Consider the following 22,618-nt stretch of genomic DNA (forward strand, 5'->3'; position numbering starts at 1 on the left):
ATACACTTCAACACGTTTGAGATTTTTAGATAAATGTAGATTTTGGGCCAAGCAAGAGTCTCTTATGTTACCTACCTCCAGTTTCCAGTTTAATCATATTGCAATTTATTTGCAACACTTTCTAAAAATAATAAAACCCATGTTGTTGACTTTTTCAAAAAGTGTACAAGTGTGTGTGTTCGTCTGCTCAAAGAGGTGTTGCTGCTCAGTGGCAGATCCCTCTCAAGTGTTTAAAGATGTATGAAAGTGCTCCATCATTAACGAGATGCTTTGATGGAAAGTTCCACAATGGAGTGAGAGATAAGAGGAGCAAGTGAGAAGAGAGGCGAGACAGAGGAGGGCAGAGGAGGCGTAGGATGGAGATAACGATGGAGAGAGTTTGACACATAGGAAAGAAGTGACACACACTGTTTAGAGGGGCCTCCCTCCACCAGCAACATGTTGCCTGTGTGTGTGCTGGGTTAATGTGAGGAGTCTATTGTGAAGTCTTAGACACTGTGGTGGCTGTTGTCTGTGTCTTTAGTTTCTAGGCTTGTGACTGAAAGATCAGTTTCTGTATTGGCAGGATAAACCTGCACTGGGAAAGTGAAGACCATTTTTGCCTCTCCACCATTACCACTACTGATGCATCCTTGAACCCCTAATGCTTCATTGAAGCATGTGATGCCAACACATCAGCCTGCAGTTGTCCTGGGTATGAATGTGTTTAATTGTCTGAGTGGGAAGCAAGAAAACATCACTATTATTAAAATCACCCAAAGTTAAAAAGGTGAAAAACAAGTGAATACAAAATAGTTTCAAATGTGCTCAGGAAGAGTTTATATCTCATGAGAGAGGAATGAACCAGTTGTGTGAAAGTTGTTTTTGTGAGACAGTCTCAGAACAACACTGTGTTTCACAGAAGCTTGTCATGGGATACATTAAGCTGTTAACCTTTGACTCTCATAATGTTGATTTCACAGGCAAGAGTGTATCAAGCAGAAGATTTTAATCTGACTAGTTCAGAGAACTAATGAATGAAAAACAATTGTCATTTTATTAGGCTATAATTATTTATCATTTATATTGGGCAACAGCTAAAACAACATTGCTTTGATTTTTGTTTAACATTTTTTTCTCAAGCTAATAGATTTAGTAATATACAACCTGAAATCCATTTTAAACATGTAAAGCTGGTATAGACATCACACTGCAGCACATTACTCACGAGGAAATACCTTCTAAATTAAATAGATGATTCGATGAAGCAATGAGACATCAAGATGTGAAGAGTAAACAGTCAAGATTAAGACTAATGGAGCACTGCCAGTCTGCTTTACAAGGAATAGATTTTCCCTAGTATCTTTGTAAGACTTGTTTTTCATCTAATCAAATAGGCTCTAAATTTGGAAGACGAAGGGGAAAGAAGAAGGGGAGATTACAAACAGAAAACTGTCAATCTGTTGCTGTTTATTACTTGGTTGGATCTTGCTGAGGGTCTGAGTGATCTTGCACACACACACACATACACACACACACACACACACACATACACACACACGCATACACACACACACACACACACACACCTACACACACACACACACACACACACACACACCCGCAGGACAGTCTCATTCATTAAAACATGTGAGTTGTTCTCCCTATGAAACCTGACAACATCTGTTAAGGCCTGTTGATTGAACGGACAGAATTAATCTAAATTACCCCTCCAGATCCCACAGATTACTCATCTTCGAGACAGACAAACAAAAACAGGGTGAGACACAGCAATGCTTTATATATTTGCAAGTTAGTTTTGTGTTAACTTGAGAATACGTTCACAATAATTGTGCATGCTGGTGTGTATTACACTTGCCATGCTCACCAAATTAGTTCAGCTTATTGGGCTAATGGTAAAAATTAGCTAATTCCCTCTAAACACAATGTACAGCTAAGGCTTATGGGCCTTGTTGTGTAAACATTATAAAATCAATATTAGTCCTCCTGTTTATTACATCAATCGGTGGCAGAGTAGGCAAAGACAAGCTGGTATGAGCAATGTTCAAGTAATCACATGGTTTAAAATCATTAATACTTTCTTTTCTGTAAGCCTCATTTTGCCAGTGTCACACAGGAAAGGGCATCATCCTGTAATGTCCTTAAAATCTGTACTAAACATTATGATAAATGGTCCAATAGTTCTCAAAATATTTTAACCATTCTTTTATTGAACAAAGTACCAATGTTTTAGCTCAAAACACACCTGAACTTAAAAAAGTAAAAATACACTTTATACAAAATGGCTCTGCATGTATGGACATGATGTTGCACAATCTTAGAAGCTGTTTTTATGATCATGCTTCAAAACTGAATAATTATAATGTAAAGCAATTACTTTCACACCGGAAATCAGTAAAGTATTATTATACTGTGTTTTTTTATAAACATAACTTTCAATTAGGTGGTAACTTTATAGTTCTCAAAAATGCAGTGAACTAGCATATTAGCCTCTGAAATGTTTTTTCCTTCCTTCTTTTCTCTCTTCAGCATGTTCACTGAAATGTTAACTTGCTTCTCTGCCGTCTCGTCACATAAGTGCACACTGTTCACCCTGCTGCCAGGAGAATTGGTAAAGAGGTCATGAACTCTTAGAGGTATCATTGCTACAGGGACAAGAAGCAGCCAGTGCTCTGATTTTAGCCATGTCAGTCATTTGTCATTTTTTTAAATCAAATATTCATGGATTTTGAAAGGAGGGGAGAGGAAAAGCCCTACTGTATGATTTAGTTATATGCTGTTATATGTCTGTTCTCTCTTTACAAAATTAGCTGGTTGCTGACTGACTGGCTGGATCAGTGGCTGGCGTAGGACAGCAGCAGATGTGTGTGTTATCTGTGTGATCCATCACCAGTTGTTATATAAGAGGATCTCTCAGCAGGTAACAGGCCATCTGTATTAAAAGGACATGGAGCACAAGAGAGCACATGATTTGTTCCAGGTCTGTGCCAACACCTGTTATTATTTGAACTCAAGTGTGAAAACTAGATTAGCTGATTGAGTATGTGGTGTAGCTTAAGAATTAAAACAAATCCCACTTTTTTTCTTCTAGCATTTTTCTTCATTTCTTCTACTTCTCTGTCAACCGACAAACTATTCTCATTGTAATCAGATGCAGAAGGAACAGTATTTATATTTATTTTGTTCATTCACTGAATTTACAATCAAGAAGGAATGGTACTCATCATCATCACCTTGAAAACATTTTAGATCCATTTTTTTTTATTTAAATATTTTATATTGAAATGTAAATTACAGTGGAAAAAGCAGGAAAAATATACAAGTGGGATCCAAATTAAACAATTTAATTTAGACCGAAGACTTTTTATCCTAAAGGCTTTTTCACTTTATTGAGTTCAAAGATAAACCTCTGATGTGTATTCTCCAGGCTGCCTTTGGCTGAGAAATCAGGTAATTTTATGTAAATCACAGCACATGTTAAATTTCCATTCTCATGCTCCACTCTTGTGCTCAATGCTCCATCTTGTGGGTATATAATGAAACAACATACCAGGCTTATATTTCTGTGTAGTCAGAAAAAAAATCTAATTAATATTACAGTCAACCTGTATGTGTTAGAAATAATGAATTGTTGCAGGCCTGAATGAAGGTCGAAGATATGTGGAGCAGAAGAATGCTATTACAAAAGGTACAAAGGTTTTTAAGATATTAAAAGTATCAGACCTTTAAATTAGATGTCTCCTAAACTAAAACAATGGGCTTTAGCAAATATATACTAACGGCAACAATCGATAATAATGTACAAGAGAAAGAGTAAAGGGTTAAAGAAATGAAAATGAGGACATGTTAGAAGCCACTTTGGCTTAAATCTGAATCAATGTACAGCAAGAGTGAGGTAGCCGATGAATACACTTAAAGTAAGACTCAAAGAGCACATGATTAACATTGCACATCACACGACTAGTTGTCACCTCTCATGTGGAAGTGGTTTCAGAGATCTGATCACTCGTCACACGATCAGTCAGAGCTTTCAATTTCCAAATTAGCATGACATCACAATTGTGACCACACAATCTTCATGCTACCAGCGAAAAGAAATTGATTTTAGTTAGCCCATGACTTCTGTGCCATCATCAGACTAAACACTAATTGTACTCATAAGACTTTCCTTTCACATGCTAAGCTAGGCTTTAGTGGAGGACTGCAGTGTACTAAGACAATGATACAGTTCAAAAGTATGAAAAATAAACATTGAAATATTTTATAATACATTTTACAAAATAATTTTTTAATGCTTTGTTCAGTGGTTATATACACTAAAATACATGTAGTGAGTATAAAGAACACAGTATTTACATTACTGCTGACTAAACAAACTGAGTTGTACTTCAAACACATACTGTAATTGTGAATTCTTGTGATACCAGGATGGAGTCTTTGCAGACTCTTATCTGACATCTTCTAAACAGGCAGAAAAGGAAAACTTATCACAAGATGTTGGGAGTCAGTGGTCCAGCCTCATACTCTGCCTTAATTTTCAGCCACTGCAAAAACAGGAATATGGGGATAACCCTAAAACACAGAGATGATTTGTGTCCAATAGAGTTTAAAAATAGTAGCAAAAGTATTGATCCTGAAAGCATCGCAAGGATGCCATCCCACCTGTCGTTAACGTTCTTCTTGAGGCTGAAGACCATTGTGCTGCAAACGAATAATGCAAAATGTCTCAGGCCATGCCATGTGCAGAAAACCAACTCTGTAACCTGCAACAGCAGCTCCTGTCTTGATAGGAGGCAACACACAAGACAAGACAAAACTTGAAACACAGTTACGCTTTTGTTGCTGTTTCTTCATGCTCACCTCGTGCAGCTAATTTGTTATTGGTTTAAGCTTTAGATTTACAGAAGGGAGAAAAGAATGCTAACAGCGTTCTCATCTTTGCAGGACAGCAAATAGCATAGTCAGTGCATTAAGGGAATTTCTTACCTGTATCTACTGTGGAGTACAGTGTAAAACAACAATATGAGAGGAATGAGCAGGTAGGATAAGATTCTCACAGGCAGTGCAAACATGCTCACATAGGTAACCACGTTGCCCAGCAACACTGAAATAAAAGTATTTTTTGAAAATGCTTAGTGTAACAAAATAAAATGTTTTGCACAATCTTCAATTCTGAAATGCAACAAGATATACTGGAAAACATAGATTACAGTGACAATAAAAGCTGTTGAACAAGAGATTATGTTTTTAATTAATCTGAATTACTGCAGATTATTATCCCACAGATTCCAATTTCATGTAACAAATTTACAATTGATCTCGATAAGAAAACAGAGCAGGCTGTAAAATGCTTTCTGTAAAATGTGTGTGTACTTCAATCACACACTTTTAAATCAACAACCTTCTTTTAACAAAAACCAACATAAATCAGTGTCTGTTAGGATGAGAACTTAGTATGGGTAAGGGTTAGATTGTGGTAAGTTGTGTGTGTGCATGCGTGCGTGCGTGCGTGCATGCCTGCGTGCGTGTGTGTGTGTGTGTGTGTGTGTGCGGAACCATACCATTTTTTACAATGTTGAAATGGAGAGAAGGTTGAAAAATTGGTTGATTTCTGGCAAGTTCATGTTCATTAGTGTATCTGTTTTCTATAAAAGATGTCAGTGCAACTGTCTCCTTTTCCATCTTCACCTCCTCTGCATCCCCTGTGGTGGCATTCAGATGCGTGCCTGTTTCGGTCTCGTTACAAATAGGTGGCCCTTTGGATAACTTGTATTTTTGTATCGTCAAATATGGGGCAAGATCTGCACAAGATTTTAAACAAATTAGGAAAGTTGGTCATATTAAGTTTGCATGTAGCTAAATTAAAATGCCTTAATAATAATAATGCAATGTTCTCTTGTGATTTGACACACCATTCTGCAGAAGGAAATCAATGGCATCTTTGTAGCCACTGTGGTATGCTTGTTCCAGAGTCTGAAGAAAGAAGGGGCAACATATAAACACAATTAAATGTTTAAAAAAGATCCTCTTTCAGACATACTTTCTATAATTCACCCTTTTCATTAACAGGTGTGTAGATAAGCAAAAAGAAAAAACACTGTCTGTAGTGTTTAAATGTCTTGTGTCACAAATACATGAAATCCTTAAAAATCAGTACATGAAGCGCTTAGCACCAAGGGGGGTCTGACCTCTAAAGCAAGGGGATAGAGGGCGTTGAGGATCCTGAAACTGTTAGCCATGTTGCCCTTCAGCGTGGCTCCACTCACTACTATGTTCCATATACAAGGTGTGTCAGTGGGGCAGATATCAATCTCTCCAGAGAATGGCGAAACTGTCAAGGTGTGACTGGGCAGTACTGGCTGCATGCTGCTGAAACCCCCGTCCATATAATGCTGCGAGAAAGTGGCCATACCTTCAAATATAGACTAAAGAATGTGCTCCAAATCATCCTTCAAAAGGGTTTCATAATACTTACTACTCCTTTGAAGGATGGAGCCTGCATACCACAGTACCCAGGTACAAAGCAGCTACATAGCAGAGCCTTAGAACAACAAGTAACAGTTACTATCATGATCAAAATCTGCTTCAATAAGAGTTTCCTCTACTTGTCCACCATTTTTTTTACAAACTGCTCAGAGTTATAAGGATCAACAAGGTAATAAGGTATAGGTAAAGATCAGCAAGGGCAACCTCACCTGTACCACATCCTCTTTGGAGTGAAATTCAGACATGACAATGTGCTTTCCATCGGTCAGGCGGGTCATACCCACAACAAGACGACCACTGGCCAGTTGATGTGCATCCGAGGGAAGATATTTGTTTAAAACAAACTCTAACCAGTGGAAAACATTAATTGAAGGGTTAAATGGTCCAAGCGTAAAAGCTTTCATCTTTTTGGCAAAGTGCAGCATCTCATCACAAATTGTACCTGTGAAAAAGAAGAGAAATTTTTATTGATCCCAACGATGTGTTACACCAGTACGGTGGCAGGTTTGGGGGAAGAACAATAGGCATTACAACATCAGTCATGCTTTCTGGGGGAATTACTTTTAGGCTCAATGACCTTCCCATGCCACAGTTCATTGCAGAGTGGGTGAGAGGTGTCAAGAATGGTGGGAAAAAACACTGTCTGTAGTGTCCACCATCCTCCTGTTTGCCACAACCTCCAGACAGTGAACATACAGTCTGACAACCTTTCTGTCACCTTTGCCTTCCTGATCAGCTTGTTCAGTCTTGGCCTTATCAGACTTTATGCTGCCCCCCAAGCGCAGAACTGCATAGAACAATACACTCACTTTTATAAACTAAAATAACATCCTTAGTAGCCCGCTGCACACTGTATTATTTGAACAATCCCTAATTCTGTGCACCCCAAGGTATTTGTTCAGTTTGACTCCACCATTGGTAATTCCTTTCCCAGGATGATGTCAGGGACCAGAAATCATACAAAACCACTTGTCTTTTGTATAATTTCTAATGGATCCAAGCGTGTCAAGACTGGTCTGAGAACCTCTATAGATAACAGGCGTTTGAGTTGTAACAGTTGTAACATTTAGAGGTGTTAAGTGTAAACAAAATGGTGCAAGTCCAGGTACAGTCTCTTGAAATATGCCGGTGCCACTTCTCACCCCATAAGATAAACAACCATCTAAGTGAACAAACTGCAGATGCCAACTTGTTAGTTTGTAATCGACTCAATTATTCTGATGTGAACATGCATTCCCTGCAGCTTTCCACCTCGCAGTTTCAACTGGGTGGTGTTGAAAGCACTTGAGACGTCAAAAGGACAAAGTGTGTGGAGTAACAACAACAGCACAAATTAAGAAATACATTTAAATTAAATTGAATAAAGTCACTTACTTGGGTTCATTTCACAGACCACGGCAGCTGCGACCAGAGACCCAGCAGATGCACCGAGAACACATGGTGCTGTGCGTATTATCCAGGGTGCATAATTTAGGAGGCATTTTGCTACCCCTAACTGGTAGGTCGCCAGGAATCCAGAACCAGAAAAGGAGATGGACCAAGGAACTTCAGAGTAATGAAAACTGGAAACTCCTGGAACCATTTTAAGGCTTTCAAATTTCACTTAGAATTAATGAATCCCGACTTGTAAAAAGCATTAAAGTTGGGGCAGTAATTGTTTTAAAGGTAGGCCGCATTACATCAGACTGAGATGAGTTATCCAGTGAAATGTGGCTAGTACTTTCACAGTCAAGGTTTTTAAGAAAGTCTCAATTAGACATAGCATACTGGTCATGTTCATGTGACGAAGCATAAAACACTGTCCATGGCTTTTTGTCCTACAAGATAACATGAATGGGTTGGCTTATCTCAGACTGGCTTCCATGTGATTCTATTAAATGAGTAGAAAAAAACTTGCGATGCTGGAAATGCCGAACTAATGAACAAGAAGTACAAATCCATAAAAAGCTGATTTTTACAAGCCACTTCTTTAGCAAAGACTCCAAGAAAAACTTTGGCTGGCATTTTTAAGTACAACTAAAGCAGTATAGTTAAAAGAAATATGTTTAGTTAGACTGAAAATATGAGTATATGACAAGTGTGTTTAATTCTTGAATATTATTAGCTTTGAAAAAAGGTATTATGTTTATTATTATTTTAAATGTACTTTGGTCTTTTTCTTTTGATGTTATAATCAAGGGAACAAATGTCTTCTGGCAACCAACTGATATATGCTGATGTATTAGTCACTTTAAATTCTAGAATGTTTGTAAGTTTTTTCAGAAATTTTAATTGCTTTGTTAAAACAATAGAATCAGTTTTATTTAGTCATTGTTTATATTTGTTCTGTGTTTTGTTTAGTTTTTAATTTCTTTTCCTTTTCTGTCCTAAACATTTGTTTGGCTGATTTCTATTCAAAATGTTATGTTTGTTTTAATGTCCCTGTGTTTAAAATAATTTTAAAAATATAAAAATAATTTTCTTCTCAACAACAGATTAATAATGCCAATGTTGTAAGACAGAGTTTGAATATTTCCCAATCCATATTTTTTTATAAATAACTGCATTTCAGTTAAACCTCATTTTTAGATATTTTTTAGATTATTTTCAGACAAATATCTAAAATGCTGATGTCTACTAGGATGTAAAAAAATTTTAACATTGCACACTGCAGTTTCGGTGACACACAAAATATTTATTTGACTGTACAAAGCAGAAAAAAGGCAAATTTTAAACTCACAACAAACAACGCAAACAAAAACCTTGTCTTCGGATTTGGAAAGTGAACTATTTATGAAATAACGCCTTGTTAAAACTGCCCTCTAAACTACATCACAAGTGTTTTAATGCAAGCATGAAAAGACTCCTGTCTAACAACACTCTGCAATGAAACCAGAAACACTTTGACACATTTTCACTATTTGCCTGCAGGACTTGATGAAATTAAGTGAATAATCTGTTTTGCAATTGTATTGAGCAAGCCTGAGAATTTTGAGTTTTGAGGATTATTGGGCTTATTGAACATTATTGTAGCTTTCCTCGTCCCATATTATTAGTGTTGTTCCTGATCACAGTTATACATGCATTGATTCACAGCAATATGAACAGCAATCTCACAGTGCAAAAAATCCTTCTTGTATGAGTACACTTTACCGAGCCTGTAAATGCCTGGGTTATTTTGTGGAGCGGAAAAAACAAGATAAGTACACCATAACCTTTAGCTAAATCTGTAATCATTGGTGTTGCATTTGAAATTTTTATTTGTTGTTGGTTTTTATCTCACTGGAGCACCAGCTGGAGGAGTGTGTGGAGAAGCTCGATCAGGGGAGATCTCAAAATGGTCCTCACTAAACTCATGTGTAGGACTGCTGTCTACAGATTCCCCATCCTCAGGTGGAGCGTGTTCTGGGGACTCAGCAGGGTCAATATGCTGTTTCCTAATGTCCTGTGGTAGGTTCAGAAACCTGAGGGAAGCCAGACGAGAGGCATAACAATTTACTTGTATATTTTTGTGAGGAGAATACGGAAAGTTATTGGCAACTACAGACAGACAGAGACCTGAAGAGGAGTTTTTGTCCTCGCTCTTTTTTGATTATGTTGAGCTTGTAGTAGTGCCGCAAAGCACGGGACATTTTCTCATAGGTCATGTTGTCTCGGTTCTGTGAAAACAGATCACCTGGATTATATAATTTTCTGTATTGTCTCTTCGTGTGTGCGTTTATTTACTGACAAACCACCAAGACCAGGGGGTTCACCTTGTGGTTCCCCCAGAGACGTGCCAGACCATTGGGATCAACCACCCTGAACACTAGGTTGTCCTGATCCTCCCACCGTATGTATTCTTGGTAACGTTCATCACAAAGCAGCTGATACACATAGTCCCACAAGAGTCTGCATTCTGGGAATGATTAAAAAAACAGCAGGCTATGATAGATAGACAAAATTAACATGTAGCTTAAGAACAATGTCACAGCTAGACAACAAGACGTTTTCTCTCACATTCTCAGATTAAAACCAGGGCTACAGAGTGACTAAATTCCTGAATATTGGACTTAACATCTTTGGCTGGCAAGGGCAAGCATTTTATTCTTGCATATGCCTACTGTGCAATAGCTCATAGTGCATCAAAGGATTATTACTATGTATATACACGCTAGTGGTCAAAACATGGGCAATGCAGTTTTAGAAACAATATTTAAGTTAATATATCTTTGCAATTTATCAGGACAAAAATAAAATAGTGCATTTTCGGAGCGACTGTGGAACAACTGGTAATAACAAAATAACATAACGTTACCTGGGATACGGCCATTGGCTTTGTGCAGTGGGCTACGTGGCTTCTCTCGACTGGACAGATTGAGGGGCTCCTGGATAATGTTCTCTGTGTGGGAAGGAGACTGAACCTGACTGTGAGGCAATGCAGAGCCAGGTACTGATCCATCTTAGATATAGATAGGGAAAGATATGTAATAGTAAATAAGTGTTACTGCAGGCCACTACATTTGTGGTATATTAGTTTAATATACCCACTACTATGTGTTAGTGGTGCAGGTGGAAATATCAAGGGGCGATCTCTGAGAGGCGACATGGGCTCTGGCTGGCTGCTCACAGTGGTTACAACAGTTGCCGATACTGCAGTGTGAAAGCAAAGGAAGCTGTGAGAGAGAAATATGAGGAACTACAAGAAAGAACTAAACTGAAAGCAAAAGTGATTTTACAACAGCCTGAACATTTTTCATTTATGGGTGCGGTAAAGGCTAATACAATGTTTGAACATAAAAAGGACATTTTATTACTTGAATACAGTATGTATTTCAAAGTTGTTTTTGACTCTGGATTTGTAAAATCACTGGTCTCCAGGTAACCATGACACCCCCCTGGCACAAATCCTACTTCCTATGATGGAAAGTACCTTGTTTATGTAGGAACAAAAGATAATTTATCTGTATTTTGTAAGGAAAATGTTATCACCAATTAAAGGTAACAAAGTACTAATATTTAAGTAGATAAAGGGATATTATGGGAAAATGCTATGCTTATTGCTTTTGTACATGGATCTAATGTTTGCAGTTGTGTTTAACGTGCATAAAAGCACATTAAATGTGATTTAATACAACGTCATATACTCTACATTTTGGCATGTTACACTTTGCAATATCTGGACAAGCAAAACACTGCTCAAAAGAAAATAAATATGTATAGATGCAGGTAAACTTTATAGTGGTTGGACTGACATTGGAAATCCAAAGCCAGCAGATACCAATAAATAAAACAAGCATTGAAGAAAGCATGAACTCCACAATGTGTTTCTACACGTCCATGTGGCTGATCAGGAAGTACTTTCATCCATTTTAATTAGAATAAACAAGTTCCATTTGAACGCAACAAACCTGAGCAAGGACTGCTTTTATGTGCATTGGGTCGTTTCACTGGCCCACACTCCAGCACTTTCTACATCCCTGTAGTCCTGTTCTTAAGCATTCATTGTCTTATGTTATTTTAAAAGTGCTGCTTTTATTGAATTATTTAATTAACAACCTTAAATCAACATTTCTGATTTACTTAAAGGAAGTAAACCCAGTGAGTGCTCAGCTTGTAGTGCCTCATGTCAGTAACTTTATAATGATTCTTAGTGTATTTTTTATTGTTTTAACATATTTCTTATGTAAATGTATTAAATGTATGTATTACTAACCTTGTGTGTCACTGACTTTAAGAGGCTGAGCCTCCGAGACACTGTGAGCAAGGATCTGACAGCTGCCTGGATTCTGGATGTGTTGAGTTCCCAGGGAGGGAGGCACATTTAGGGGTTCACAGACAACACTCCTCCTTTGCTGTTTTACACACTGAAGGATCTCATACAGAACATCACCTATAGAAATGGAGGAAGCACTTTTAAAAGCACTCTCACGAAAACTGTCTACCTGAGTGTGCCGTCTACCTGCAGTCACCGTCAAGTCTACCTGAGCTGGGACAACGACGTCTGAAGTCTTCTTTAGTCAGCAGGCACAAGGCTCTGCCGTTCATCTCAAAGCGCCCTTTCTCTGGCCGGCGAAGTGAATACTCCCTCTGAGCCCAGTGCAGCCAGTGGGCAACATCGTCCTTATCCCACAGAGAAGGGTTTATTCCTAGGAAACAGATTCGCATGATTGACAAACCCAAAGTTGTAGGTGGTTTTAGTAGAGAGTGCTGCAGTCATTGCACATTGTGTGGAGTGGTAGATTTCAGGTAAACTAAGAATTTTGACTCACGCAGCCGTCCAGGCAGGTGCCAAAGGTCTTCTTGAGTAGGAGGGCTGACCAAAGGAAGCTGGTTAGGGGGGGAGCGGTGTATACCTGGAGGCATGTTGACTTGGCCTCCATGCATTATGAATGAAGGACTGTGTTCGCGCTGAAAACATCCACACACATGCTTATAAGTAAACATGCGCTCACATATTAGTTGCAATATAGAAACAACAGTACGTTTTACAGCAAATGCAAAGTTTCAGTAAACGACTGCAAGTGACAAAAAGTCACCAAATAAAAAGAAGATAATCCCCCCCAAAAAACATGCAGCTATTCTTCCTGTGTATTAGACGCCACATCGTTACACCTTTTGCTCAGGAATATAACTTACCTTGACCAAAGGTGACGGGACAAAGCTCTCCATAAAAATGCCCTATTTTCGGTTCAGCTTTTCAAAAACGGAATGATTTCCTGGTGAGCTGGCACACAAATCGCCCATAAATGAAATAAGCTTCGGGTCAAACCCCTCCGAAGTCCATTTAGAATAAGAATTAAAATAACTTTCGAAGCAATAACTCTACTATTTTCACATTCGACCCTTCCGGGAAATGAAAACGAAAGAAACTTAATCCTTCAGGGGGGTGTGTGCAAGATAGGCTGATTGGAGGAAACAACAGCAGATAACATTTCCAAATGCATTTGGCTTTACTTGATAACAGCGCGATCCAACAGCATATTATTATTAGTAGTAGTAGTATGGTGCTTAAGCGCAGATGGTATATGAAGCTTTAATGTGTCATACATTCAGTGTTTTATCCACTTCTCTTTATTAAATCATATAATGAAGACCTTTCTGTCGGGAAATTAAAATATACTTAAGGGTAAGCAGCAGAGCCAAAACTGTGTATAAGAGCCGATCCCAGCAGCGTGTGCGCCTGCACCTCAGACACGGTGCTCGGGCTCCTCCTCCACCACCAGGAGAAGCAAACAAACCTACTGCTGTTCCTGATCCGAGGCGGCACAGCAAACACACTAATTCACAACAGGTAGGTTTAGTTCAGTTCAACGCGACCCCCGCCACCGCAACGTGGTTGATACGACAACAAACCTGGAGGCTGTGTAGCCTGCGTGGCAGGCGGTTTTTCACATTAAATCAAACCACACTCCTATCTGTAATAAAATCTTTAGATATCTGTAATATCAGTTCTCCTACTCCAAATTGAGTCCTCGCAAGGCAAAATGCTAATTAATTAATATATCCACAGTCACATTTGTAAAAATTGTATTTTGAAATGTATAAGTTTAATTTTGATAGTCAAAACTAAACAAACTATATTAAGCTTTATCTAAAACTCCTAAAAAGTATAAGCTACCCTTTTGACGTTTAACAGCCAGCCTAAAAAGAGTAATATCAGAGATATCAGAATGGATGTTCTGAATATATTTGCATTTACATTGACTTGTCATGATAGGCATTAGGCAAATCTGTGTTTACATTTTTAGTAGTCACAATGTAATTTGAATATTAAAAATTACATTACATCTGGCATTTTTAAAAATCTTTTTTTAATCTGGAATTAAAAGTATAACTAGTAACATAAGATAAGATATAAGAAATTGGAGTTTTTCAAAAAAAGAAAAAGCCCAATACAAATGAATGGTAAACGGGATGTTGTGGATATCTAAAATGTCCTTTTTGACTAGAAAGAATTGAATTACAGATATTGGCAACAAATATCCAATCTAGCAGTTTAATGATAAAACTGCTTGGCATAAGACATTCAAGCGTACTGACCATTATTTATTGACTAAGCAGGTGATCAATAGGAACATGACAGTATGGCTGTCAGTGCCACAATAACATCTCTTGAATGAGTTTTGTCCAGTTTTTTGCTGAACAACAGCCTAATAGTAAAATTTAAAACAACCATGCTGTACTCAAATTCTAAACATAATCCCCTCAAAAGCAGTTAAACACTAACTTAAGCAGCTCAAGTAAGTAAAGTCCAACTAAGAGTTACACAGAGCACACTATGAAAGGTTTTCATGTAATGCTTTGGGAAAATCTCGCTGGGACCTGATCCCTATTTGAAGCATTGTTCATAACTCATTACTGTTCTCGGTTAATGCGCTTTATGTAGTAACCTGGTGTATATTTCAAAGTGCTACTGTTTTAATGCTTTTGTCCCATATAATCCCTTTACTAATAGAAGAAAAGTGCTTAAGAAAGTCAGGTTTTGAAAAACAAGCAGTCAGTGGCTATAGTTTTTGCTTTGCAGTTTGTGGTTTTAACTCTTTGACACTGATTTGTAAACAATTGTGTAATAATTTCCACGTCTTCTTCAGTGCTGTGGACTGTAAAAATGGTGGAACAGTTGGACCAACAAATATGATTCGGGAGGCTTAGAAAATGTAGCCTGTAGGCTCAGACCCTGTTACATTTTAAAAAGGAACATCACACAATTTTAGGATGCTACAAATTAGTTTCTCTTCTATCTGTCATAGATGGAAAATCAGCAAACCAGGGATCTTGAGACCGCTGTTATGTAGCAGACAGCACCATAGATTAAATCTTCCATATTGTAAATGTAGTGCTGGCCTGATCTCAGGAAGAGAGCCACAGAAACATGCCAAGTAATAAAATCAGGAATTGATGAAGATAATATAATAAAGTATTAATTTATTACATTAAAACCTGTCTCAGGTTGTCTGGTGATTTACTAGTGTGGTTCTAGTTTAGAGTTCTTTTGACATCACTCTGTTTCAGTAATCATACTCTGCAAGGACAAACTTTTGCCGTGCGTCCTACCAGACAGCTCTGAATGACTCACTGTCAGAATGGAGGACAAAAATGCAATAAACTTTAAGGTACTATGCCATTGCCTTAAAGTGAGATGGAAATAAAACTTAAGTGAGAAATAGGCTGTTCTATTCTTCTTCTGTGATTGTGAGGTTTTGTGTGATTTGCCCCAGTTTTAATTATTGAAGATGGAAACAACTTTGTCCTTTTGACATATAAATTCATATGAATTGTTCGTATCAATAAACTAACAATCAACCATTATGTCGTTTTGATTTTCCTAAACTTTTCAAGTCCGAGTCTTTAGTTGTGAAATTTAATTATACATAATAAAGGAAAACAATAGGTGGCGACAGAGTACATTGCTATTAAAACAAAAGAAGAAGAAGAAGAAGAAGAAGAAGAAGAAGAAGTTTAACGCGGGTGACGTAAGGAGAGGGAAACTTAAACAGAGCCTCAGTTCTTTATCAGTAAAGTCCAAACTTTCAGGTAAATAGATACTATGAAATTGACATTAACTGATAAAGCTATGAAAATGAGGCAAACAACATGTTTTTTTTTAACTTCGACGTGGTTTTCGGGCATATAAATCTATTCTACCGTGGATCATATGCTCAAAGTTAGCAGCTGAAATCGGTATTTACTACCTAAAGTATGTAACTTCAGCATTTGGTAACTGATCACATCTCATGGGTGAATACGAAGTAAATATGAACACAAAAAGCTAGCTAAACCGTATTACCATTAGGCAACGTACTTGTACTTGGAGTCAAATTAATTGATCCATTTCAAGAAGTTGCAGGAGTTGCATTAAAATGCAGGTAACATAGCTAACTTAACGCGAATGCAAAGAGAGGTTTAGTATGGCGAAGCAGTCATCGCGTCTTAGGGACTTAAAGTTACATTTTCTGTTTTCCCACTTATAGAATGCAAAGGGCTTCACGTCTGAAGCGCGAACTTCAGATGCTCAGCACCGAGCCACCCGCCGGGATAAGTTGCTGGCAGACAGAGGAGCGGATTGACGACCTCCGGGCACGTAAGTACTATTCATGTCCGAGTCGAATACACTGTCAAGAAAAACAAGAAACAAATACACACGTTTGTATTTCTGTTATCTTTTGTTGGTTTTATTCAATCCAATGGTTGTATATGGATCACATAGCACACATTGTTTTAATTTTAATTTAATGTAAATTATTTTAAAGCATATTTGAGTAGCCTTTGTAGCAATACCTGCCTGACAAATCCTTGGCATTCTACTGATCAGTTTTTGCAGATATTCAGTAGTGTTGTCCTACAAGGCCTTTTCCAAAGTTCCTGCTGTGCTGGCTGGCCAGTGTTCCAAAATTCTTCAGCCCAGCTTCTCACACACCAACTCAATGAGGTTTAAATCTGGTAATTAAGCTGCCAAAGCCATTACAGAGAGTATTCCAGCAGCTATTTTCTTGCCCAGTTAATCTTATACAATCATAAAGAATGGTTTCTGTCATTGTCTTGCTGCAAAAAAGTTGTAACCAGTCAGTCTTTGCCTAAAGGGAATGGCATATTATTGATTCATTGGACATAAACTTATTTTAACATGTTTTAACATGTTTTGTGATGTTTTAATTTTTGATTGGCATGATCAAGATTTGAATACAACTCATCCTGTTCACACAATTGTTTGAAAATAATTCACCAACCCTTAGACAGCTTCACTCTGGCCATGCGGAGAAAGTCCCTCTTGTTCCTCTTTTTCTTCTGACATTTTTACTTTATTTTGATGCCTTGACTTCTCCACTATCACAGTGCCACTTATTACTCAATGTTCTGTTTGAAGCACAAGGTACAGCGACACTTAAGTGTACAGGAAAACATGGGTTTCACAATGATCCACCTAAACAAACCTTTGAATATAAAAAAATCCACTTGTCACTTAAATTAAATTAGGAAGATCTTCCTTTTAGTAAAAAGAAGTTAACAAGTGATGGTCAATGCCACAAATGAGCTTAAAGGACACCTCCACTGATTTTGAGCTAGCTTCTTTTGGTTGTAGTTTGGGTAGATCATGTACGGAAATGCTGTTAAACTCAACTTTGACTTCCCTATATCAAAATATCTCTCTACATCTAGCTGAAAAATGCCTCCAGATGACATCACTGGAAAGGAACCTTCCTTTAGAGTTTACTTTACTGTAGAGTTTGTAATCATAGTCAACCTGCTTTTCCAGAGATCCCCCAGATGACATCATCTGAACTCCTAATGATGGAAAAACTCCTCCGGGTAATATCATCTCGAGGAGTTTTTCAGCTAAAAGTAAAGCCATAGAAAGCAAGTTGAAAATGGGTTAAGTTGGCCTTTAAATTTGATTTCTGACGTAGAAACAGTGCAGAATCTTAAATGTTTCACTTGTCAGCCTCTTGTGTTTTTTAGGTGTTTGTAAATCTTCAGACTTTCTGTTTCCAGATTTACACAATTAGACTTAAAGATCCTGCTAAATATGACAACTTTAATATTTGTTTTGTCTAGCTGGTGGTTATGTTTTCTTTCTTGATGTTTTTCTTTTTTTTCCTCCTCATTTGTAGAGATAGTGGGTGGAACAGGAACTCCTTATGAAGGTGGAGTCTTTTTGTTGGAGATCAAGGTGCCAGAAAGGTACATATATACTCATTTTAACAGGTTTTCTATTTAATACAGTTCCATTCACATAAACAACCAGATTACTGGATATCCATGTAAATATGCAGCAGCTAATTATTCTGATTCCTCCTTCACGTGAGACTTCTTTGGGAGGTTTAGCTCACAGATTTTTACTGTATTGCAGCAAAATTGAAACCGGCTTACTCAAAAAAAAAAACCCTTATTATTAAATTTGATGCTGTCGCAGCTGGGCTCAAGGCTAAAGAATAGAGGCAGAATCAGACATTAGTTACAGCTAAAATAGCTTTCATTTTATATAACTAAAAGAAAAAACTAACACAAAACTAAAATGCACAACAAAGTAGGATGGAAGGCAGGGGAAGAGTGAGACTGGTTGACAGCCACCAGCTTTCGTACTCTACCGGACTAGGTAACCTAGTCACCAACGACCTACTCCAGCCACTACGCTCCTCTGAAGAGTTTGAGAAATGTGCCCAGGGAGTTATTGATCACATTGAATGCATACAAATAAATCATATTTCATCATAAATCATAGATTTTTATCTTTCCAACAAAGCTTTAGTCGGTCATGTCATTCACAATAACCCCAAGGTGGTTTAAAGGTGGTTTATGTGTTTATACTGAGAGTTCTTTCCACCAGTTAACTATTATGAATCCTACTCTTTTATTAGGACTGACCGGCAATTTTCTTCTGACAGGTACCCATTTGAGCCTCCCAAGATGCGATTCTTGACGCCCATCTACCACCCAAACATTGACAACTCAGGACGTATCTGCCATGATGCTCTGAAGCTCCCACCAAAGGTTGTCAAGTATTCAAGCCCAAAAACTATTTTCACCTGTATTATCTTTGAGATGAATAAGTGTAATGTATGCATCAGTGTATATGTTGATTTGAAAGTTTCCTGCTTTTTGTTTTTATTCAGGGTGCCTGGAAGCCATCCTTAAACATCTCCACAGTCCTCGCCTCTATTCAGCTGCTGATGGCTGAGCCTAATCCAGATGATCCACTCATGGCTGATATTGTGAGTGAAAAGTATTCTTGTATTAATGTGGCATAACTGTAAAACTCAGTTACACTGTGATATGAATATTATAGGACAACTATGGATATGTAACAGTAGAAACTTTCTCGTGTTTTTAGAAAGGCATAACAATATCTGAGAAATAAATCATACAATTCTTATAATTTGCAAAAGAAAATGAACTGAACACTTCAACATGCCTTTTTGTTAGAGGATTTTTTTTTATTAGCTTGGTTAAGTATGAATTACTTCACTCCTGTCAAAAAATTCCAGGCATGTGCAGTATTCAAATTACACTGCAGAGCGTTTTAATTGTAATCTAGTGGACTGACCCCATCATATATAACTGTAAAGAGACGCCTACATTTCTCAAATGCAGTCATCAGAGTTCAAATACAACAAACAGCTGTTCGTGGAGAAGGCCCGGAAGTGGACACAGGAACATGCTGCTCAGAAGAACACAGTAAGTCACTTTGGTCTATTGTTGTATGGACAAGTATTTACTGTGATTTATGATTGAAACAGAATTGCCACATGCTCAGTGTTCTTATTGATGTACTTTGGTTCATTGTTTTAATTGTGAAGTGGCTCATTTTGCCCACATGGTTGTGCTGTGTTTCTTTGATAGAATATTGTATAATGATTTAATATAGCAAAAAATGATGCAACATGTATAATTCACTCTCAAATGTGAACTCCAAATTTTGTACTCACAGTTTGGGGAGTAGTAGTGGGAAAACAACATTTGCGTGTTTGTCTAAAATAGTTTGTTTTCGTTCAGGGGGCCCTTGAGGGCAACAAAGAAAATACTCCAGATCAGAAAGCATTATCGCGGAAGAGAGAGGCTGTCGGTACCCAGCATGCAATAGACGAGCCAGCAAAGAGAACTTGTCTGTAGTTTAGTGCCACGAGTCACTTTTCTCTAGAGCAGCCATGACTTATATACTTTTCTTCTTTTGAAGAGTAATTTTATTTCATATGTTTTTGCTTTGTCTTGTCTGTATTTGTCTACAGTGTATACATTTCTCTGCCTAATCCAGAGGTTTTTTGGTATTTGTTTGTGGTTTGACATTAAATTTTATTTTTAACACTAGCTGATTGTTTCACTTATTATCTTGCCCACAGTGTCTTGTCCTGAGGTGTGGAAATGTTTCAGACTAAAAGTATAAGCAGACTAGTTGATGTATATACAGTTTGAAGATAATTTTATTCAAATATATGCTGACCAGTTGTATACATAGTATGTACATCCTAGATAGCAAGACACATTTTTTTATTTATTTTTTTACAAACTAGGGATTTATTTCTTAATGTATAAAATTATATATTTGCTGTCTATCATATAAAAAGGGAGACAAACATTGTAAGGCTGTAGTGAGTCATTACCATGCTAGTTCAGAGGTAGTTACATCTTATGTACATATTGCCTGTCTACTCTAGTGTCTGTAGAAAGACAGCTTCATCCCATTCATTCTGTATGATTGATTGCCTCCTCTTGGGCAGATTTGCATACTGGAGACAAAATCATGTAAACTATGAAACTTTGTGAGATATGTTTCCTGATGCATTTTGGTGCTACTTAACATTTCTTTTAAACAGATAATGCACAGTTGCAGAGAAATATATTTGATAACCTGTATGTGAAGTGAAACATATTAGCTTACTCTGGTAAAATATCCTGGTGTGTGTGTGTGTCTGATGGATCCCTTTATTTGAAACAGTCCTAGTGACAGGATAGAACTTACATATAAAAATGACAAATAAGATAACTCCACTTGAAATGTAACGAACCAGTCTCATACCTCTATGCTCCATGCCTCATTATCACATTTCATTATTAAAATGTACACTTTGAATTTTACTCGTTCTATCGTAACCCCCCTCCCAGCTTAACCACTGATTTGTCTGATGCTTATATTTCCAATGTAGTTAACAGCTTTTATTTGTCACATAAGTCATTGACTGACACAGTCTACTGGATTGTGCTGTATTGTCGTGTCATTTTTGAAGGGAACTTTTGTCTGTACTCTCCAGTTTTAGAGGCACTTTGTTGTGTTCTCATAGGCTAAAGAGTACTCAATAGTCTCTGTGTGGACTCGTTCTGAGGTGCTTGAGGATTGATAACCCAAGGCCCAAGGCTTACTGTTGCTGTTCCTTTAAAGTTCATAGTGTCCCAGCTTTTCAGACAGCTCGCTTGGTGGCTCATGGATGAGAGGCAAGAGAGGGAGTCATGGCAGATTGATAAAGAGGGCAGATGTTATGAATCACATCTTGATCCAAGCTCCTTAGACATTCATCATTATCCAGGCTCCCATGTTCTGTCACTCTGTCTCTATCTCTGGGAATCTGGCAAGGGATGAGAGGAACGGAGGAAGTAGATGAGCAGTGGGAAAATCTGATTGGATCCAGTCTGGTTTGGAGAGAGGACCTCCCACTGTACAGGGGATCAGCATCAGTGAGTGACATCTGTGTTGATGAATCGGAGCAGGAGCTCTTCTCTGTCTCAACAGAAACCAGCGAGTCCAGGGTGTGGTCCCGGCGGAGCTGTGGACGTGCTTTGGTATGAGGCCAGAAGAAAAACTGGGAGTGGTCTCGTGTGAAAAGAAGGAAGAGGAGGGGGTTGAGGCAGGCAGGCAGTGGTTGAAGAAGCAGGAGGACGGATTTTAGCACCTCCTCCCCCAGAGAGAGGAGACCCAGGAGGGAGCAAAGGGAGAGGAAAGCTACTGGTACATAGAGTAGGCCATTGGTGAATATTAGCCATGCAACATGCTTGATCATGGCACAGTCCCACAGGCCCTCACACTCCCCCCTAAGTAACTCCCAATAAAGACGGATGTATGAACCTGTGACAACGAGTAAGCACATGGTGTTCATCATAATGAGCGCCAAAGGAAAGCCCAGGGAGGATGGCAGCCTGGATGATGGGGGTGGCAGTGGTGAGGGAAGGCAAAAAGGAGAGGATCCATATTCTCCAACTCCTACTAGTGGAAGAGATGCCAGAGTAAGCGAGAGGCTGAGGCACAGAAGTGCACATGTGCGTACACTTCCAAGGGATGGTGGCTTCCCATAGGCCCGGGCACATGTCACACTGACGCCACACTGCACAGCTGCGAGAGTCAGCAGCAACACACTTGCTTCTGAGGCAAACACCCAGACCCATCCTGTTGCTTGGCAGCCAGGACCCCCCTCCCAGCGGGCACCATGTTGGCCAAACTCTCCCAGTGTAAGTGAATCCACGAGGGCCAGGGTACATGTACACACTCCTGTCAACAAATTTGAAGCTCCCATGCAGGCCACAGTGAAGCGGAGAGGCGACAGGTAGCCAGGTGACCCCAAAAGAGACAGGAGTAGGAGGGAGTTCCCAAGCAGAGACACCAGGGAGATGGACCACAAGCCCACACGAACCAGCCAGCTGCCCAGCAGAGATTCACAGGGACGAAAAGGACCTACAGCAAAACAAA

The 22,618-nt window shown here is 38.5% G+C and overlaps 4 protein-coding genes across 5 annotated transcripts in view; 1 reads left to right on the top strand and 3 right to left on the bottom strand.

Moving 5' to 3' along the window:
- Nucleotides 1–2,256: 2,256 nt before the first annotated feature.
- pnpla1 (patatin-like phospholipase domain containing 1) lies at nt 2,257–9,031 on the bottom strand. Its single transcript, XM_067526823.1, has 9 exons — nt 7,861–9,031; nt 6,696–6,928; nt 6,476–6,541; nt 6,189–6,392; nt 5,913–5,973; nt 5,562–5,801; nt 4,987–5,104; nt 4,663–4,782; nt 2,257–4,572 (listed from the first exon to the last, which is right to left on the bottom strand). The coding sequence occupies exons 1-9, from the start codon at nt 8,066–8,068 to the stop codon at nt 4,488–4,490; spliced, it is 1,335 nt and encodes a 444-aa protein (XP_067382924.1). The 5' UTR covers nt 8,069–9,031; the 3' UTR covers nt 2,257–4,487.
- A 108-nt stretch (nt 9,032–9,139) lies between these two features.
- On the bottom strand, nt 9,140–13,318 carry etv7 (ETS variant transcription factor 7). Of its 2 annotated transcripts, XM_067526824.1 has the most exons (9): nt 13,084–13,317; nt 12,717–12,855; nt 12,429–12,593; nt 12,161–12,337; nt 10,996–11,097; nt 10,763–10,906; nt 10,221–10,363; nt 10,024–10,124; nt 9,140–9,929 (listed from the first exon to the last, which is right to left on the bottom strand). In XM_067526824.1, exons 1-9 carry the CDS (start codon nt 13,114–13,116, stop codon nt 9,740–9,742), a joined length of 1,194 nt encoding a protein of 397 aa, XP_067382925.1. In that variant the 5' UTR covers nt 13,117–13,317; the 3' UTR covers nt 9,140–9,739. The 2 variants fall into 2 exon arrangements, with proteins under 2 accessions (XP_067382925.1, XP_067382926.1); XM_067526825.1 differs by lacking the exon at nt 10,996–11,097 and having other exon boundaries at nt 13,084–13,318.
- Nucleotides 13,319–15,869: 2,551 nt separating this feature from the next.
- ube2t (ubiquitin-conjugating enzyme E2T (putative)) lies at nt 15,870–20,250 on the top strand. The gene is made up of 7 exons (XM_067526826.1): nt 15,870–15,981; nt 16,419–16,528; nt 18,057–18,126; nt 18,831–18,936; nt 19,059–19,157; nt 19,537–19,620; nt 19,939–20,250. Exons 2-7 carry the CDS (start codon nt 16,420–16,422, stop codon nt 20,053–20,055), a joined length of 585 nt encoding a protein of 194 aa, XP_067382927.1. The 5' UTR covers nt 15,870–15,981; nt 16,419; the 3' UTR covers nt 20,056–20,250.
- Nucleotides 20,251–20,288: 38 nt separating this feature from the next.
- LOC137139499 (leucine-rich repeat-containing G-protein coupled receptor 6) overlaps nt 20,289–22,618 on the bottom strand; it is a 34,040-nt gene continuing 31,710 nt past the window's right edge. Inside the window, exon 18 of the mRNA XM_067526820.1 lies at nt 20,289–22,603. Coding sequence (XP_067382921.1) covers nt 21,360–22,603 — 1,244 coding nt within the window. The 3' untranslated portion in view covers nt 20,289–21,359. The remainder of the gene's footprint in view (nt 22,604–22,618) is intronic.

This window comes from Channa argus, chromosome 13 (assembly GCF_033026475.1).
Source record: "Channa argus isolate prfri chromosome 13, Channa argus male v1.0, whole genome shotgun sequence".
Lineage (NCBI taxonomy): Eukaryota > Metazoa > Chordata > Actinopteri > Anabantiformes > Channidae > Channa > Channa argus.

Excerpts from the sequence above, each read along its gene's own strand:
- etv7 (XM_067526824.1), bottom strand. The coding sequence starts at position 13,116 with ATGGAGAGCTTTGTCCCGTCACCTTTGGTCAAG. Across the intron at positions 12,856-13,083 it reads TCCCGTCACCTTTGGTCAAG|CGCGAACACAGTCCTTCATT; the intron begins GTAAGTTATATT and ends GGATGTTTTCAG. Across the intron at positions 12,594-12,716 it reads GCACCTGCCTGGACGGCTGC|GAATAAACCCTTCTCTGTGG; the intron begins GTGAGTCAAAAT and ends TCTGTTTCCTAG.
- ube2t (XM_067526826.1), top strand. The coding sequence starts at position 16,420 with ATGCAAAGGGCTTCACGTCTGAAGCGCGAACTTCAGATGCTCAGCACC. Across the intron at positions 18,127-18,830 it reads GAGATCAAGGTGCCAGAAAG|GTACCCATTTGAGCCTCCCA; the intron begins GTACATATATAC and ends TTCTTCTGACAG. Across the intron at positions 19,621-19,938 it reads ATGCTGCTCAGAAGAACACA|GGGGCCCTTGAGGGCAACAA; the intron begins GTAAGTCACTTT and ends GTTTTCGTTCAG.
- pnpla1 (XM_067526823.1), bottom strand. The coding sequence starts at position 8,068 with ATGGTTCCAGGAGTTTCCAGTTTTCATTACTCTGAAGTTCCTTGGTCC. Across the intron at positions 6,929-7,860 it reads GGTCTGTGAAATGAACCCAA|GTACAATTTGTGATGAGATG; the intron begins GTAAGTGACTTT and ends TCTTTTTCACAG. Across the intron at positions 5,974-6,188 it reads TCTATCCCCTTGCTTTAGAG|ACTCTGGAACAAGCATACCA; the intron begins GTCAGACCCCCC and ends TTCTTTCTTCAG.